This window comes from Chelonia mydas, chromosome 1, assembly GCF_015237465.2.
Source record: "Chelonia mydas isolate rCheMyd1 chromosome 1, rCheMyd1.pri.v2, whole genome shotgun sequence".
Lineage (NCBI taxonomy): Eukaryota > Metazoa > Chordata > Testudines > Cheloniidae > Chelonia > Chelonia mydas.
Window position 1 is genome coordinate 62725984 of NC_057849.1, and position 15792 is coordinate 62741775.

General features: G+C 44.6%; 1 protein-coding gene across 10 annotated transcripts in view; it reads right to left on the reverse strand.

Annotated features, from left to right (window-relative positions):
- The window catches only part of NAA16 (N-alpha-acetyltransferase 16, NatA auxiliary subunit), a 110554-nt gene that overhangs the window by 82676 nt on the left and 12086 nt on the right, over positions 1–15792 (reverse strand). For 9 of the 10 annotated variants that reach the window (XR_005224698.2, XR_005224697.2, XR_005224699.2 and 6 more), the window contains one exon: positions 9129–9213. Coding sequence is in view for 6 of the 10 variants with exons in the window: in XM_037894718.2 (XP_037750646.1) it covers positions 9129–9213 (85 nt within the window). In the remaining 4 variants the exon portion in view is untranslated. Of the gene's footprint in view, positions 1–9093; positions 9214–15792 lie in introns of those variants that run through there. The other variant, XM_037894731.1, reaches the window with a different exon arrangement.

Here is a 15792-nt window from a genome sequence, read left to right on the forward strand (position 1 = left end):
TGGACGAGCAGCAGCAGCAGAGAGCAGGCAGGCTTTCGAAGGAATTTCAGTACAACGGACCATATTTTCACTATAAACCAGCTACTGGAACGCTCAGGGGAATACAAATTCTCTTTATGTATTGCCTCCATCAAACTATGAAAAAGTGTTCGACAGCGTGGAGATCAGTGAAGCGTTGAAAGCTCTTGCAGAGCAGGGCATCGACACAAACTATTAAAGGACGCAAATTCTGACTGCACTACAGATATAACTATTTGATACTACCCTTCGCATCCCAGTTAAGAAAGGTGTGAAACCATGTCTCCTTTTTTCACCGAAACTCTTCGCAGCCTGCCTTGAAATGGTAATGAGGTGGATGAATCGAAAGGGTGGAATCAGCATCAATGGAGAGCAGTTAAACCATCTCAGATTTGCGGACAATATTGTGTTGATTGTCGAAAATACTATCAAAACTACAGAATATGCTGCGAGAACTCAACACAAAAAGCAGCCAAGTCGGACTGAAAATTAACTGCTCCAAAATCAAATTTAAGCGGTCTGGTACCTTGCCAAAAGTCCAAACAATCAAAGGAGAACAAATAAAAGAAACGAGCAATATGTCTATTTGGGGTAAGAAATTAACATGCACCACCATCAGGAAGGTGAACTCTCATGAAGAAAGAAAGCAGGTTGGTGTGCATTGAATTCTATCAAGTACGTCTTCCAAGGGGAAAAAAAACAAACAAAAAAACCCCCCAAACCAACAAGGCAACACATGCCAGCCTCTTCAACTCAACAAGACTCCCAGCAACGTTGTACGGCAACAAAACATGGGCGCTGACAAAGACAGAGCAAGCAGCAACTGTCTGTCACAGAGAGGGCGATGGAAAGAAGAACTCTGGGCATTGCAATCCATAACTGAATCCTCAGTGAAGTGATCAGACAGCAGAGTGGTGTGGAAAATGCAATGGGTGGGCATATAGTGAGGCTCACTGACAGTCGATGGACTGCAGCTCTCGCTGAGTGGTACCCACGGGAACTGAAATGACCACTTGGCTGACCTCCAAAGAGGTGAGAAGATTTTATTGTATAAAGACATGGCCGCACATGGAGAAGGAAGGCCAGGATATGAGAAGAATGGAAGATGTGTTGTGACTGGTGCAATCTATATGAGGGCTGAAGGACCGATCGATCAAGGTGATCAAGGATATAGCTTGTATCATCCAGGAGAGGGCTGGGCAGTACAGCACATAGATTTTCCCCCCCATAAATGTACAACTGGGGGTATGCTGGAATCACCCTGCAGTATAACCAAAGCTGGGGGGTGGGGGTGGGGAGCTCCTTCAGCATGGCATTGTGAGGCATCCGAGCCTGCAGGGCAAGGGTGACATAGCTGCTCGTTACTCTGGATTGTCACAGGTGACAAGTGATAAAGATGCAAGATGCTTTGAATTTAATTCAGTAACAAGTTAATCAGTGCACTGAGACTAGTTTAGATCAGGGCAGAGGCTTAATAGTGCTCAGCACTGCATTACAGAAGTGATTTGATTCCTGACCTCATTTTAGATAGCCAATACCAATGCCTCACTAAGATACGCTTTGTATTTTCTATTTGTCCTTCTGCAAGCAAAAATCTGGCTTTCATGCAGTTTAGATTAAGTGACCTGAAGTAATTTTTACAAGAGGTTAAAGTAATATATTTATGCTCTAGATAATTAGGGCAAGAAGAATGGTCCTATGATTAAAGCATGAGATCAGAAGCTGGAAGCAGGGTGGATTTGGATTAAATCAAATTGATTTAATCACTAGTCTGGAAGACTATTTAATCATGGATTTCTACATAAAAGTGCATTCTTGTTGGTTGTTATAACCTTAATATATATTCTTCACACCTCAGAGATAGATGTACCGTTCATAAGCCAATTTTTTTTTTTTTTAAAAACAAAACAAAAATTAAAATAGACTGTCAGCCAGTCAACATGAGAAACTTAAAATATTGGCTTCTGCAGCTAACATAGTCAACTTCACCGTCATTTTCCTGTTTGTTCATAATCTGGAAAAGAAAAAAAAAAGCTCTTCTGCTTTTTCAGGTCCCCAATGATTTCTCAATTTGGAATGAACTAGTCCAAAGGCAGAAAATAATCTTTCTACACCAGCAGAAGAAGCTACTGCTGTAAAAGTGAGATCATCACTTTAACAGTCTCTGAATCTAAGTGCTTAAGTGACTTCCACCAGTTCACTGGTGTGACTTGCTTTAAAACATTGTCAGAAAACATATATTGCTTAAATGGTTCTTATTCCCAAACTGGATCTCTTTTACGGCCTGCTGCCATTATAGGTTTTCCCTTCTAGTGAGAGAATGATATGGTAGATCTCAAATCAATGAAAGCTACACTCAAAGACCTCAAGACTTCTAGAATATGCTGCTCAAACAGTTTCACTTTTGTTTCTACTGCCTGTCCCTCCCTTCTCACATTTATTTCCAGACCTATTCCGCCCCCAACAATCTTCTATTCACTGAACTTTCTGAAACTGCACGTTTAGAGAGAAGGAATTGACTTTGTAAACAAATTTGCAGAAGGACAATAGCGTTGAGGTCTGTTATTTCTCACCTCTATATATTTATTTATTTATTTAAATACATTTTTGCTGTTAAAAAGCGTGTTATCTCTGGATACAAATCCACAGTTTGAGAACTGCGAAACTAAGCATCTCTGATGGTATCTTCTAGACTGAGCACTGAGTCCCATTGGGTAGACAGAAAGATTAATCTAAATAATCTACACAGAAGCTCCTGGAACCCCCTGAAATTGGGTCCCTAATCCATGAACTATTGGAACTCATTTACAAAACTTTTCTTAAACATTACATGAATATATTGTCTCATACTATAAAATTAGAATTTATAATCCCTATTCCATGAGGAGATATCTTTGAGCTATAATGTATCTTAATTAAAGCTATCTTTAGATAACATACTTTTGAGGAAAAAAACCTATAAAAAAACTGATTTAAAAAAAAAATCATTGATTTTTATCCACCCTGGCTGGAAGACCTTTATGACCGACAGACAGTTGTACTGCTCTAGGATAGTGGTTTTCAACCTTTTTTCATTTGCAGACACCTAAAAAAAAATTCAAATGGAGGTGCAGACCTTTTGGAAATCTTAGGCAGTCTGTGGACCTCCAGAGGTCCACAAGCTGGGAAAAAAATGTGCATGGCAGAGGGGCATTGCTGGCACATGATGGCATATACCACATTGGCAGATGTGCAGGTGAACGAGCCGTACATTGGCCAAACTGGACAGTCTCTACGTAGAAGAATAAAGGGACACAAATCAGACTTCAAGAATTATAACATTCAAAAACCAGTCGGAGAACACTTCAATCTCTCTGGTCACTCGATTACAGACCTAAAGGTCGCAATATTACAACAAAGAGACTTCAAAACAGACTCCAATGAAAGACTGCTGAATTGGAATTACTTTGCATACTGGACACAATTAATTTAGGCTTGAATAAAGACTGGGTGTGGATGTGTCATTACACAAAAGTAAAACTATTTCCCCATGTTTATTCCCCGCCCCCCCACTGTTCCTCACACGTTCTTGTCAACTGCTGGAAATGGCCCACCTTGATTATCACTACAAAAAGGTCCCCAGCCCCCGCTCTCCTGCTAGTAATAGCTCACCTTACCTGATCACTCTCGTTACCATATACACTAACACCCATTGTTTCTTGTTCTGTGTATATAAAATCTGCCCACTGTATTTTCCACTGCATGCATCCAATGAAGTGAGCTGTAGCTCACGAAAGCTTACGCTCAAATAAATTTGTTAGTCTCTAAGGTGCCACAAGTACTCCTTTTCTTTTTACTGTTAAACCTTGCTGTTTTAAGTGTTGCAAATGCTCTAGAATGAATGGCAGCGACAATCGCATAGATGAAACACTCTTCTGAGAAGATGAGATAAAGAATCATTTCCATTTTGCCAGTTAAGTGGCCTTGGAAGAGGGCTTTCTGCTTCCTAATAGAAGCTCATGGACCAGCTCCAAGCAGGCTAGTTCTGCAAGGTTTAGCCATGCAGCTTCTGGGCCATCAGGTAGAGGAATCCAAGGTTCATGTGGAGCAGACAATGACTATGGTCCTCAGAGATCAGGTCTGGATGAAGAGGAAGTGGGACTGGTGACACTACTCAGAGGGCCAGCAGAGCGGCAAAGCAACGCTATCGGGGCCAAGCCAGAGCTATCAGAATGACCCACGCTCAGTCCAGTTTAATCTTCAGCAGGACCTGTGCACAAGCGGAATAGGAGGGTGACCCATCCATGGAAGAACAAAAGCATCTGAGTGTGACCCAAGGCTGTGACCCAGAGAGCAGAACTGCTGACACTTCCTCTTGTGTCTTGTCACAAACTGATTTGGGGAGTCCCTGACTGCTGGAAAACAAGTTTCAGGACATCTAGGTGAAGGGACCATTCATGCCGATCGGAGAAGGATCTGCTGAGGTGATCTGCTAACTCCTTTGTGCTCCTGGTAGGCAGGAGGCCTCTAGGTGAATCAAGTGGGCTAAGCAAAGATCCCACAACTGAACTGCCTCCCAACACAGGCTCTTCCCTGCTCTATATCATGATATAGAGCAGGGATATAGAACATGACTGTCGTGTTGTCTGTTAGTACAGACATTAGTGCCTGTAACATGAAGCTGAAATGCCTGACAAGCCAGGCAGACTGTCCTGAGCTCCTTGACATTGATGTGTAGAGACAGTTCTTCTGGGTACCAAAGGCCTTGAATTCTGGGAGGACCCAAGTGAGCTCCCCAGCCTAGTGCTAATGCTGTCCCCAGTCTCAGATGCAACGGGCAGGACCGTGAGAACAGAATGCCCCCACAAGCCACCACTGGGTCCTGCCACCAATTTGAGTGAGGCAAGAACCGGGGAAAGAATCATAAGGACCACGTCCACATAGTGGCAGTTTGGTGACTCCAGTGACGCCTGGAGCAGTCTGAAGTGTAGTCTCAGGCATACTGCGCTCCCAAGAGTCTCAGGCAACTCCAAGCTGTCATCAGGTGATCCTTGAAGTGGGCTATGAGCACCACGATTGCTTGAGAGTTTCTTCTGGGAGAAAGGCTCTGGCTTGGACAGAGTTGAGCACAGCCCCAATAAATTCTGTCCTCTGTACCAGGGTAAGGGTGGATTTCTGCATATTTATAAGCAAACCAACGTCCCGGAAGGTCGACTGGATGCGGTGTATGCTGGACTCCACTTGAGCCCTGGTCTGTCCTCTGACCAGCCCCTTGCCTCCTCAAGAAGGCCGCTACAACTGCCATGTACTTTGTAAACGCTCATGGGGCAGCCGACAGTCCGAAGGGCAGAACCATGAACTAGTAATGCATGTGATCCACGACAAATCTCAGGAACCTTCTGCGTCCCTGAAAAATCAAGATGTGAAAACAGGTGTCTCTCAAATTGAGGGCAGCATACCTGTCCCCTAGACCCAAGGAAGGGATGATGGAAGCCAAGGAGACCATGCAGAACTTCAGCTTCCTGAGGTAACTTACATTGGCACAGGTCAAGGATAGGACTGAGACCTCGCTTGGCTTTTGGGGTTCGGAAATAATGGGAATAGAATCCCATACCCCTTAGATTCTGTGGAACCTTTTCCATGGCTCACACCTGTAGGAGCAACTGTACCTCCTGGGCCAGAAGTTGCTTGTCAGAGGGGTCCCTAAAGAGGGACCGGGGGAGAGAGAAAATTTAATTGGACTGTATCTCTCACTTCCACCATGCTTGGAACCCAGTGGTCCACAGTAATATGGGACCATGCCCAGAGGAAGTCGGACAAGTGGTCTGCAAAACAAAGGGTAAGCTGGATCTGAGGTTTCTAAAATGGGTACGGCATCCTTGAGCACCCCATCAAAATGCCTGCTTAGAGTCTCCTGAATGCATGGGAGGGGCAGGCGTTGATGTAAAGGATGACACAGGTGAAGGCCTACACCTGAAGCCCTTGCTCCTCTTCCTCTGATCCTCCAGCTTGGCAGGACGAAGGAAGAACCAAGAGGATTACTGACACTTATAATGCTTTCTTGAAGTTACTGAGGTGTATAAGCCCAGGCACTTCAGAGTAGCCTGGAATCCTTGAGGCCATGGAACTTGGAGTCTGTCTACTCTGAGAAGAGCTAAGTGCCCTCAAAGGATGATCCTGGAGGCTCTCCTAAACCTCATGTGGGAGGCCCAAGGATCAGACCCAAGAACTCCTATACATGACCACTGCACAGGCTAGGGGTGGCCAACCTGTGGCTCCGGAGCTGCATGCGGCTCTTCAGAAGTTAACATGTGGCTCCTTGCATAGGTGCTGACTCCGGGACTGGAGCTATAGGTGTCAACTTTCCACTGCTCAACCCCAGGTCCTGCCCCCACTCCAACCCCAACGCGCCCACCCCTTCCCTTGATTCTTCTGCACCCTTGCTCCTCCCTCCTCCACCCCAGAGCCTCCTGTACGCTGCAAAACAGCCGATCACGGCACGCAGCAGGCACGGGGAGGGTGGGGGAGGCACTGATCGGCAGGTTTGCCGGTGGGCAGGAGGTGCTGGGAGTGGAGATCCTGATGGGGGCTGCTGATGTATTACTGGGGCTCTTCGGCAATGTACATTGGTAAATTCTGGCTCCTTCTCAGACTCAGGTTGGCCACCCCTGGCATAGGCCATGGACTAGGTAGCCAAATCCACAGCATCCAGGATCCCTTGCAGGGAAGTCCTTGCTTCCAACTCCCCCTTCTCAACCAAAGAGAACTCCCTTCTGGCCTCTTTGGGCAATGAATCTTTAAACTTTAACACAGAGTCCCATGCATTAAAGTCCAATCTTCTCAGGAATGCTTGTTGATTAATGATCCTGAGCTGCAAACCCCCAGTTGAGTAGACCTTCCTCCCGAACAGGTCTACTTTGTGTCCTCTGCTTTGGGAGATCACCCCTTATAGCCCCTGCTGCTCTCTGCTGCCAATGAGTGAGAACACCAAGGATCCCGGGGAGCGGAGAAATGGGTATACAAAAATTCATCTCTCTGAGCCGGGACAAAAATACTTCTTCTTGGCCTTCTTGGCCATGGGAGGTAGGGATGTCGGGGTCTGCCACAGGGCCTTTATTGGGTCCATGATGGCCTTGTTGAGAGGAAGGGCCATCCTTGACAGGCCCACCGCAGTCAAAATGTCCACCAAAGAGCGAGAGGACTCCTTAACGCTGGTGGCATGGCGAGCTGAGGCTGTGGAGGAGGGGGCTACGGGCTTGCCTCCCTGGCCGGGAGCTTAAAGGCCGGGCAGGACTGTCCCGTGGGCTAGATGTGGCCCATGGGCCATAGTTTGCCCACCTCTGCGTTAGATGATACCGAGGGACTCAGTACCAAGCTGCAAATGATAGCCAGTCTCTTCTGCACCGGCACAGACACTGCCGACTGTTGTACTACTAGAGACACTGGCACCAATAGCGAGAGTAGGTCTCTAGCCTCAGCAAAAGCCCCCAGTATGGGTGGCACTGGCAAAGTATCTGTACCATGCTGCCCCTCTGGTGCAGACAGATGGTCCAGTGGTGGACTCAACAGCACCTGCAAAGTTAACTGTGCCAACTGAGCTGCTGGAGCCCCCAAGTGGCCTGATGTGGGTTGCACTTTGCTCTAATCTCCATGCCTGGCCATCTTCAGGGTTGGGGAACAATCTCATTTGGCAGGCATCGTCTTTGGTTTTTCCTTGGCACTGGAGATGGTGAACAGTGCCAAGATTCCTGGACAGTGGCAGGCACGCTCCTCACTGACACCGAGGTGCTCAGTCCAGAGTCTGAATGGCCTAGCTCCGAGGGAGCTCTGAGCGCTACTTCCATCAAGATGGACTTTAGCCTAGTGTCCTGGTCCTTTTTAGTGCGGGGTTTGAAGTCCCTGCAAATCTTGCAGTGCTTCCAAACGTGAGTTTCCACCAAGCACTTAAGGCAACTGGACTGTGGGTCACTCAGAGGTATAGCCTTTCTGCAGGAGGCTTGAAGCCCGGCAACCGAGGCATGTCTTGATACCAGAGTGGAGGAAACGCTGCTGATAATGGAGGAAACTAACTCTAAAAGAAACTTAACCAACTACGAACAAGAATTATGTACAGAAATACAGAGAAAAAGTCCACAGAGGAAGACTTGCAAGAGCCAGGATAGACCATTTCCAGTGATTGTCATAGGCGGTAAGAAAGAACTGAGGCGGCGTGGGGTCAGGGGTGCCCTTAATACTGGCACTATGGACATGCAGCCCCAGAGGGCACCAGAGCCAACCCATCAGATCCCACTGGGGGAAAATTTTCCAGTAACTATGCTCGGGGCACATACACACACCTACCACTGTTCTAGGACAATAAAAATCACAACCAGTAAAAAGAAGAAACTTGAGAACCAGTAAGAAGAGACCCCTAGGGCAGCAACAATGGACAGGAAATAAATTTATAGTGTGAGAACTATAAAAGACAAGTGTGATTTTGTGCTTCAAATACAAATGCATCATGGCATGGAGCTGGGAAGACAACAGATGTCTGTAAAAATTTGCTGTGACAGTGACAGGAATAATGCAATTAGACCTGCATACCATGTTACATGGAAGATGCTGTCATATCAGTAGGAGGAGTTGAGATGACAGAAAATTAAAAATATACATATTTATGCAAAGACAACTGGGACACAGATACAACAGCAAGCTGTAAATAATGAAGGGTATAAATACTTAAAAGAAGTGTATTTATCTGGGTAGGTTTAACAGTACTAATAGCCTAAAACTAAGAAAAGGAACATTTACATTCAATTTTAGGGGGTCATGGGGAGGAGGGGGAAGAGAAGAAAAGAACAGTGATCTTTCTCAAGGCAAACAGTAGAAGTTCCATCATGTAGCACACCTACAATTACAGAATTTTCCTATGTGTAGTTATTGAGCTATGACAGGCATGGAACAGAGGAACCCACGCATCTCCACCTCTAGTTTCTACGATACATGCCAAAATATGGACTTTTAGGTTCCGCCTTCCATGTCATAATTCATGGTATCAGTAATACAATGCTTAATTAAGGAATACAACTAAATACAAGCAGTGATGTTATAACTTACAGCAGGGGAAAAAGTCTTTCAAGCCATGCAATTACCTCCATGTTCAGCAAACTTCGGGTTGGAGAGGATCATCTTGCAAAACTTGAGCCCATTTTTGTATTGTTTTTGTTCGTAACATTTCTAGAAAAAAAATGAGGCTCAAATTATACTACTGAAAGTGCTTTTAAAACAGAGTAGTCCATCAAAATAGACGAATACAAAATAATGCACCAGATCCTTCAGTGACAAAACAATCAGACCACTAATGAAAATTCTGTTTAACTCCGCTCCCTTGACACGCTGTATGTTGTTTCTCTAAGATATTTAGGGAAGTGCTTGCATGTGTGTTTGGACACTGCGTATCATTATGGGTGCTGCCAGAACACAAAATAGGTTTTTGGAAAGTAATATGACAGAGTGTAGCTGTAGTATTCCCAGGGGTACAGGAAAAGCAAGTAGGAGTGCAGATGGATTTTGATGTGGAAGAGAGTTTATAGATTCCCAATTATTCACTGACAATAAACAGCATTTACACAGAGTTAATGCTACCTAGTAGTATCTTGTGACCTTCTAGAACACTTAATCAATCAAAACACAAACTTCAAAAGCCAGTAAACAGTTCAATATAGCTGGTGATGCAACCTTAACTCTGCCCCCTTGGAGCTGGCAATAACTACTGAGAATTACTGCAACTGCATCCAGTGTATTAGGTGGAGTTATGCCGAATGATAGAGGCATTAGTTAATCACAGGTCTTCTAAACAGCACTATGATATGAGGGGATATGGAGGGATCATGCCTCTCTGGAGAGCACTGAGCTTTTCTCCTGAATCCCAGGTGAGAGAGATCAAAGGGAAAAGCTGCATGTGTAGCTTGAGAGCGCCAATATGCCTATTTCAACACTATGATTTTTGTTGTGCCAGGAGCGGGCCAACAGGGGTCTTCTTGCCATGGGGATTGTAGACAGATGGGTTGGAGAGGAGTGTTGTCTGCTTAACGATGGGCAAGTGAAAGTATAATGCTATGTGGCATCATGCGCATAAGGACAAAGAGGCTGTAAAATTTAGTAGCTATGGTATTCATTCTGTGGAGTAGGCTAATTACTTTAGCGTAGGACAGGTGTAAGCAGAGGCAGAGTGCAAGTATGGGTGTACTGGAGCAACACTCAGAGCAGGAAGAGTCATGACTGTGTGGGCATGTACCTTCATTTTATTTCCTGGGAAGCTGCACATGGACCCAGGAGGAAAAAAAAAGTTCTCTTTGCAGGGATGTTGGGATCAGGACAACTGCTGAATGGGCTAATTACTGCCTGAAAACTACCACTGTTGCATATCCTGGAAATGCATCCCATGTAGCAGAACCCCTAAAATGGAGCTCAACTAGATATGTGAGCATGATTAAAGATCTTAAGGACAGTTTTGAGGAAAGATTCCAAGATTTGCAGTGGAAAAGACCTCAATTCAGATTTCTGATTGACCCTTTTAGTGCTGAAGCTGACTGAACCCCCTTTAGTCACTGACGAAGCAACTTCGCAGGTGGAAATAATAGAACTTTTGGAAGATGACAGATTAAAATCTGTTCAGAAGACATAGGGGGATCCTTACTTTCTGGAAATCTGTACCAAAGGACAAATACCCCAACATCAGAGATGCAGCCCTAAAATTAATCTCGATGTTTGCCTCAACCTATCTTTGTGAGTCTGTTTTCTTGACACTCAAATGTGTCCGAGCACCGATCCGTTTTGACAGCCAGTCAGTCAGTTAAGAGAACTGCTGCATGTGAGCACACCTGAACACAAACCAAACTTTAAGGGGACTGCCGAAAGGAAGGATTGCCAGAAGTCCCACTAAGTAAAAGGATAAGTTCTTATTATCATTGTTGACTATATATGTATAAAATACACATTATCAAATTATATAACGATGTGTATATACACACACACAATCATTACATATTACTGTGGCTCTTTGGCAATGTACATTTGTAAATTCTGGCTCCTTCTCAGGCTGGCTACCCCTGTTCTAGCTTCTCTGCTGAATTCAGACCTGGAGCATTACCATCTACCCATAGGCTCTGGGTGCGCTTGAAGTTGGATGTGACATTCCCATGAACTTCAAGGGACAAGCACTTGTCACACAGTACACTAGTATTGGGTGTGCTCTCCACAGACAGATTAAACTTCTGTCCTGGACATCAAATTCAGGAATAGACCCAGCACGTTTCTTAACCCAGTTTGAGGATCAGGGCCAGGTATTGTTCCTAGTGATCCTGACGGAGATGAGAAAAAGGGAATTTAAGCTCTCTCTATACCTAAACTATACTACTGAACTAAGGACATTTAAGAAAATAGTTCTGTATTAAAGTTTAGAAGTCTGACCGCTAAAAGAGAGGGCCCTTTGTGTTTGCTAAAGAGGGAGCAAGGGAACTAAGGTGACTGGAGAATGCACTGTGTGTCACACGAGGGTGCTTGCACTCCCCACGACACTTTGAAAGAGGTTTCCACATGGCCACTATTAGTGGAAAAGTCCAAGCAAATACTCACCAGCAACTACACACCACACAACAAAAATGCCAACTCAGGAACCAAACCCTGCAACAAACCTTGGTGCCAACTCTGTCCACATATGTATTCAAGGGACACCATCATAGGTCCTAACCAGATCAGCCACGCCGTCAGGGGCTCAGTCACCTGCACATCTACCAATGTGATATATGCCATCATGTGCCAGCAATGCCCCTCTGCCATGTACATTGACCAAACCAGACAGTCTCTATGCAAAAGAATAAACGAACACAAATCTGACATCAGGAATCATAACATTCAAAAACCAGTAGGAGAACACTTCAATCTCCCTGGACACTCAACAGACCTAAGAGTGAGAATTCTTCAATAAAAAACTTCAAAAACAGACTCCAACGTGAAACTGCAGAACTGGAATTAATTTGCAAACTGGACACCACCACATTAGGCCTGAATAAAGACTTGGAGTGGCTGGGTCATTACAAAACCTAAACCTAATTTCCCCCATACTAATTTCTTCCTACTGTTACTCACACCTTTGTGTCAACTGTTTGAAATGGGCCACTCTCATTACCACTACAAAAGTTCTTTTTCCTCCCTTGGTATCCTACTGTTAATTAAATTGTCTCATTACACTAACCTCACACTTGGTAAGGCAACTCCCCATCTTTTCATGTATTTATAGCTGCTCCTGTATTTTCTGATGAAGTGGGTTCTAGCTCATGAAAGCTTATGCCCAAATAAATTTGTTAGTCTCTGAGGTGCCACAAGGACTCCTCGTTGTTTTTGCTGATACCAACTAACACGGCTACTACTCGGAAACCTCTCACAATTAGAAATGTACATATATCCTCAGACTCCTATTGGATACTGAAAGATGGGAGTTATATTAGCCTGAGATATTTGACTTCAAGGCCCGGACCACTGTCAAATGGCACTTTTGATTTGAAAAACCAGTGTCTACTTTTACTGTTAGATATACTGTGAACTATAAGGACTAAGAATTCCATGTTTCTAAGGATAAGTAGCATGTGTTTCTATCCATAACAGTTCATGATACATGGGACATGAAAATTCATATCATGTCGATGTTACTGTGTCATTTCATCCCCTGTGCACACACTTTAACTCTAACCTGATTTAACGGCCATAATCTTGAGAACTGTTAGAGCCAACACCTCATGCTGCTCAAAACACTGACCTATCCCTACCCAAGATGTTAGTTGCTGCTAACTTCTTAAATAACTCCTGTTTCTATGAGCCAAGAACTGAAACAGGCCAATTAAATGGATAGAAATATTTAAAGGATCAAGTCTAGAATCTTTATTTACAGTATTTACATTTTTCCAGAGTAGCAGCTGTGTTAGTCTGTATTCGCAAAAAGGAGTACTTGTGGCACCTTACAGACTAACAAATTTATTTGAGCATAAGCTTTCGTGAGCTACAGCTTACTTCATCAGATGCATTCAGTGGAAAATACAGTGGGGAGATTTATATACATAGAGAACATGAAACAATGGGTGTTACCATACACTCTTTAACGAGAGCGATCACTTAAGGTGAGCTATTACCAGCAGGAGAGCGGGGGGGGGGGGGGGGTGGGGGGAACCTTTTGTAGTGATAACCAAGGTGGGCCATTTCCAGCAGTGGACAAGAACGTCTCAGGAACAGTGGGGGGTTAAGGGGGAGAATAAACATGGGGAAATAGTTTTACTTTGTGTAATGACTCATCCACTCCCAGTCTCTATTCAAGCCTAAGTTAATTGTATCCAGTTCGCAAATTAATTCCAATTCAGCAGTATCTCGTTGGAGTCTGTTTTTGAAGTTTTTTTCTTGAAGAATTGCCACTTTTAGGTCTGTAATCGAGTGACCAAAGAGATTGAAGTGTTCTCCAACTGGTTTTTGAATGTTATAATTCTTGACGTCTGATTTGTGTCCATTTATTCTTTTACGTAGAGACTGTCCAGTTTGACCAATGTACATGGCAGAGGGGCTTTGCTGGCACATATCACATTGGTAGATGTGCAAGTGAACGAACCTCTGATAGAGTGGCTGATGTGATTAAGCCCTATGATGGTGTCCCCTGAATAGATATGTGGACACAGTTGGCAACAGGCTTTGTTGCAAGGATAGGTTCCTGGGTTAGCGGTTCTGTTGTGTGGTGTGTAGTTGCTGGTGAGTATTTGCTTCAGGTTGGGGGGCTGTCTGTAAGTAAGGACTGGCCTGTCTCCCAAAATCTGTGAGAGTGATGGATAGGTTGTATTTCCTTGATGATGCGTTGGAGAGGTTTTAGTTGGGGGCTGAAGGTGACGGCTAGTGGCGTTCTGTTATTTTGTTTGTTGGGCCTGTCCTGTAGTAGGTGACTTCTGGGTACTCTTCTGGCTCCGTCAACCTGTTTCTTCACTTCAGCAGGTGGGTATTGTAGTTGTAAGAATGCTTGAGAGAGATCTTGTAGGTGTTGGTCTCTGTCTGAGGGGTGGGAGCAAATGTGGTTGTAACGTAGAGCTTGGCTGTAGATAATGGATCATGTGGTGTAGTCTGGGTGAAAGCTGGAAGCATGTAGGTAGGCATAGCGGTCAGTAGGTTTCTGGTATAGAGTGGTGTTTAAGTGCACCGGAGTGTCCAGGAAGTGGATCTCTTGTGTGGACTGGTCCAGGCTGAGGTTGATGGTGGGATGCAAATTGTTGGAATCATGGTGGAATTCCTCAAGGGCTTCTTTTCCATGGGTCCAGATGATGAAGATGTCATCAATGTAGCGCACGTAGAGTAGGGGCATTAGGGGACGAGGGCTGAGGAAGCGTTGTTCTAAGTCAGCCATAAAAATGTTGGCATACTGTGGGGCCATGTGGGTACTCATAGCAGTGCTGCTGATTGGAAGGTATACATTGTCCCCAAATGTGAAATAGTCATGGGTGAGGACAGAGTCACAAAGTTCAGCCACCAGGTTTGCCGTGACATTATCGGGGATACTGTTCATGACGGCTTGTAGTCCATCTTTGTGTGGAATGTTGGTGTAGAGGGCTTCTACATCCATAGTGGCCAGGATGGTGTTTTCAGGAAGATCACTGATGGACTGTAGTTTCCTCAGGAAGTCAGTGGTGTCTTGAAGATAGCTGGGAGTGCTGGTAGCGTAGGGCCTGAGGAGGGAGTCTACATAGCCAGACAATCCTGCTGTCAGGGTGCCAATGCCTGAGATGATGGGGCGTCCAGGATTTCCAGCTTTATGGATCTTGGGCAGTAGATAGAATACCCCAGGTCGGGGTTCCAGGGGTGTGTCTGTGAGGCTTTGTTCTTGTGCTTTTTCAGGGAGTTTCTTGAGCAAATGCTGTAGTTTCTTTTGGTAACTCTCAGTGGGATCAGAGGGTAATGGCTTGTAGGAAGTGGTGTTGGAGAGCTGCCTAGCAGCCTCTTGTTCATATTCTGACCTATTCACAATGACAACAGCACCTGCTTTGTCAGCCCTTTTGATTATGATGTCAGAGTTGTTTCTGAGGCTATGAATGGCATTGTGTTCTGCATGGCTGAGGTTATGGGGCAAGTGATAATGCTTTTCCACAATTTCAGCCCCTGCACGTCAGAGGAAGCACTCTATGTAGAAGTCATCAAAGATGCACTGCAAGAACCACCTTTCTTGAACAACTGGAGTTTGCCAGAAGTCCGTCAAACATTTCAGATAGTCTTCTGCTGTGAACAAGCTGCATAGCATCTATGAAATTATACACATCTGGCTCAATATGATGTGACCAGATGAAACTTTCAATATGCTTAGATGCCAGTTAATGGAAATAAAGCAAATGATGAAAAATAAGTAGTTTTGCTACATTGTTTTGAAAGATCGACAGACCACCGAATCCAACCAACTGGACACTCAGCTCATTTCTAACCCTGAAGCTACTCAAGAGGCTAATTTGATATCTGCATTGAGCAGCCTGCACTTAATTAGTGAGCCCTTCTGTCTGAGCACTGACATCCTGTGTAAACAGTGACATGCCAGATGACTGTCAAGATTCCAGAAAAGAAAAAAGGCACCCAGACAAGTTCAGCTACATTTAAGTTGTTGGACAAATAAGTTTATATTCTGTACCCTTGAGTTAAAGGGACATCACCAATAAAAATATTAGTGGGTAGTATTTTTAAGACACCTGTAACTGAAAGATAACATGGTAATCTATTTTCAGTTTCCTTTGAGGATCCTGTAGC